The sequence below is a fragment of the Thecamonas trahens genome (genome assembly GCF_000142905.1).
Source record: "Thecamonas trahens ATCC 50062 unplaced genomic scaffold supercont1.39, whole genome shotgun sequence".
In the NCBI taxonomy this organism is placed as follows: domain Eukaryota; order Apusomonadida; family Apusomonadidae; genus Thecamonas; species Thecamonas trahens.
The window spans coordinates 13810-16468 of record NW_013657641.1 but is presented as its reverse complement, the minus strand read 5'-3'; the positions used below and the strand labels follow the sequence as shown (position 1 = coordinate 16468).

The following is a 2659-nucleotide window of genomic DNA, read 5'->3' as shown; positions in this document are numbered from 1 at the left end:
ACCCGTCCCGTCGTCCGCAGCATGCCACACCTGGATCGTCCCGTCGAGCGACCACGAGACCAGGACAGGCAGCTGGCTATCCGCACTCGGCAGCGCAATCACACCATGCACATCGTTGGTGTGGCCCTCCAGCACCTCACAGGAGACATCGTCCGCGGTGTACCGCATGGCGCCCATCCCGTCGTCCGCAGCATGCCACACCCGGATCGTGTTGTCGAGCGACCACGAGACCAGGACAGGCAGCTGGCCATCCGCACTCGGCAGCGCAATCACACCATGCACATCGTTGGTGTGGCCCTCCAGCACCTCACAGGAGACACTGTCCGCAGTGTACCGCATGGCGCCCGTCCCGTCGTCCGCAGCATGCCACACCCGGATCGTCCTGTCGTCTGACCACGAGACCAGGACAGGCAGCTGGCCATGCGCACTCGGCAGCGCAATCACACCATTCACCCAGCTGGTGTGGCCCTCCAGCACCTCACAGGAGACACTGTCCGCGGTGTACCGCATGGCGCCCGTCCCGTCGTCCGCAGCATGCCACACATGGATCATGCTGTCCTCCGACCACGAGACCAGGACTGGCAGCTGGCCATCCGCACTCGGCAGCGCAATCACACCATTCACCCAGCTGGTGTGGCCCTTCAGCACCTCACAGGAGACACCGTCCGCGGTGTACCGCATGGCACCCGTCCCGTCGTCCGCAGCATGCCACACCCGGATTGTCCTGTCGTCTGACCACGAGACCAGGACAGGCAGCTGGCCATCCGCACTCGGCAGCGCAATCACACCCTGCACCCAGAAGATGTGGCCCTCCAGCACCTCACAGAAGGCACTGTCCGCGGTGTACCGCATGGCGCCCGTCCCGTCGTCCGCAAGATGCCACACCCGGATCGTCTTGTCGGCCGACCACGAGACCAGGACGGGCAGTTGGCCATTCGCACTCGGCAGCGCAATCACCCCCAGCACACGGTCGGTGTGGCCCTCCAGCACCTCACAGGAGGCACTGTCCGCGGTGTACCGCATGGCGCCCGTCCCGTCGTCCGCAGGATGCCACACCCAGATCGTCTTGTCTCTCGACCACGAGACCAGGACAGGCAGCTGGCCATTCGCACTCGGCAGCGCAATCACACCCTCCACATCGTCGGTATGGCCCTCCAGCACCTCACAGGAGGCACCGTCCGCGGTGTACCGCATGGGGCCCGTCCCATCGTCCGCAGGATGCCACACCCGGATCGTGTTGCCCCACGACCACGAGACCAGGACAGGTAGCTGGCCATCCGCACTCGGCAGCGCAATCACCCCCTGCACCCAGAAGATGTGGCCCTCCAGCACCTCACAGAAGGCACTGTCCGCGGTGTACCGCATGGCGCCCGTCCCGTCGTCCGCAAGATGCCACACCCGGATCGTCTTGTCGGCCGACCACGAGACCAGGACAGGCAGCTGGCCATCCGCACTCGGCAGCGCAATCACACCCTCCACATACTTGGTGTGACCCTCCAGCCGCCCCACGCGTTCACCAGTTTGCACGTCAAGTACGTCCACATTATCCTCACATCCAGCAGCAACCAGCGAGCCACCGATGTTGATGACATTGCCGAACGAGCCATCAAAGCGAAAGCGCTCAGCACCACGATGCGCGACAGGGTCCACGGCTCTCGATGGAATGAGAGCCCCATACGAGGCATCTTCGCTCACAGCAGCAACCAGGTCCTTCACGGCGTTGGACGCGTTGTTATAGGCAAGTCGCGCAACGAGCTCGGTTTCGATGTGCGACTTGCCCCTCTCAATGATCTCGCGTGAGAGCGACAGCGCACGCTCGACCTCGTCAATGTTCTTGGCTCCTTCACAGCCAAGGCGCACAACACAACGCAGGTCATTGAGGAGGCCACCAAGCGAGTCGTTTGCGCGGGCATTCATCCACGGCCAGGAGAGAGCAACGGCAACGGCGGCATGATTCGCTCCGGCTGCAATCAGGTGCGAAATACCGCGGGTGACGATCCAATCGGAGGCAGTGCCAGAGGTCATTGCCGTCTTAGCGGACTCTGGCGTGGCGCCAGGCGGAGGCACCCCGGCGACAATGGCGAGGTGACGGGCAGGAAGGGAAGGGATGTCGTCAAAGCACACCTCAAGCCGATGGCGAATGTACTCGAGGTGCAGATCGTGCAGCTCGACTACGGTTATGGCGCCGCCATCCGTGGCAACGACGCGCAGGAGAGAGGCATCGGCAAGGGCATCGAGGGCCGCAGCAAAGCCAATATCGTCTTTTGGGACTGTGGCGCGAAAGTTGGCGACGTCGATGGGCGCGTCTGATGGAAAGACGCCGAGCATGGCGTAAATAGCGAGTGCTATCGGACGGTCGAGGTCGTCGATGCTGCGGAGGGTCCATGCGATGATATCAAAGATGTGGGCGTACTTGGCGTCGGTGCCGCCTTCTGACTTGCGGTGCTTGTGGAAAGCACGCTTGGAGGCCGAATCAAAGTTAGCAACAGCGGCGTCAAGTGCAGCCTCGCCAGAAATGGACGAGCCAAGGACGGCGAGGGCGAGGGCATGGCCGCGGCAAAGGGTCGCGAGGGAGACGATGCGGGAATCGTTGAGAGCAAGGGTATTTGCCCACTCAGGTGAGCCCTTGGCGAGGTAGTTGCGAAGGACAACAGCAGCG

At 63.2% G+C, this 2659-nt stretch overlaps 1 protein-coding gene across 1 annotated transcript in view; it reads right to left on the bottom strand.

Moving 5' to 3' along the window:
* Positions 1–2659, bottom strand: part of AMSG_08147 (ribosome assembly protein 4) — a gene marked incomplete at both ends in the record, with an annotated part of 3946 nt that overhangs the window by 126 nt on the left and 1161 nt on the right. The window contains one exon of the mRNA XM_013900054.1: positions 31–2625. Coding sequence (XP_013755508.1) covers positions 31–2625 — 2595 coding nt within the window. The remainder of the gene's footprint in view (positions 1–30; positions 2626–2659) is intronic.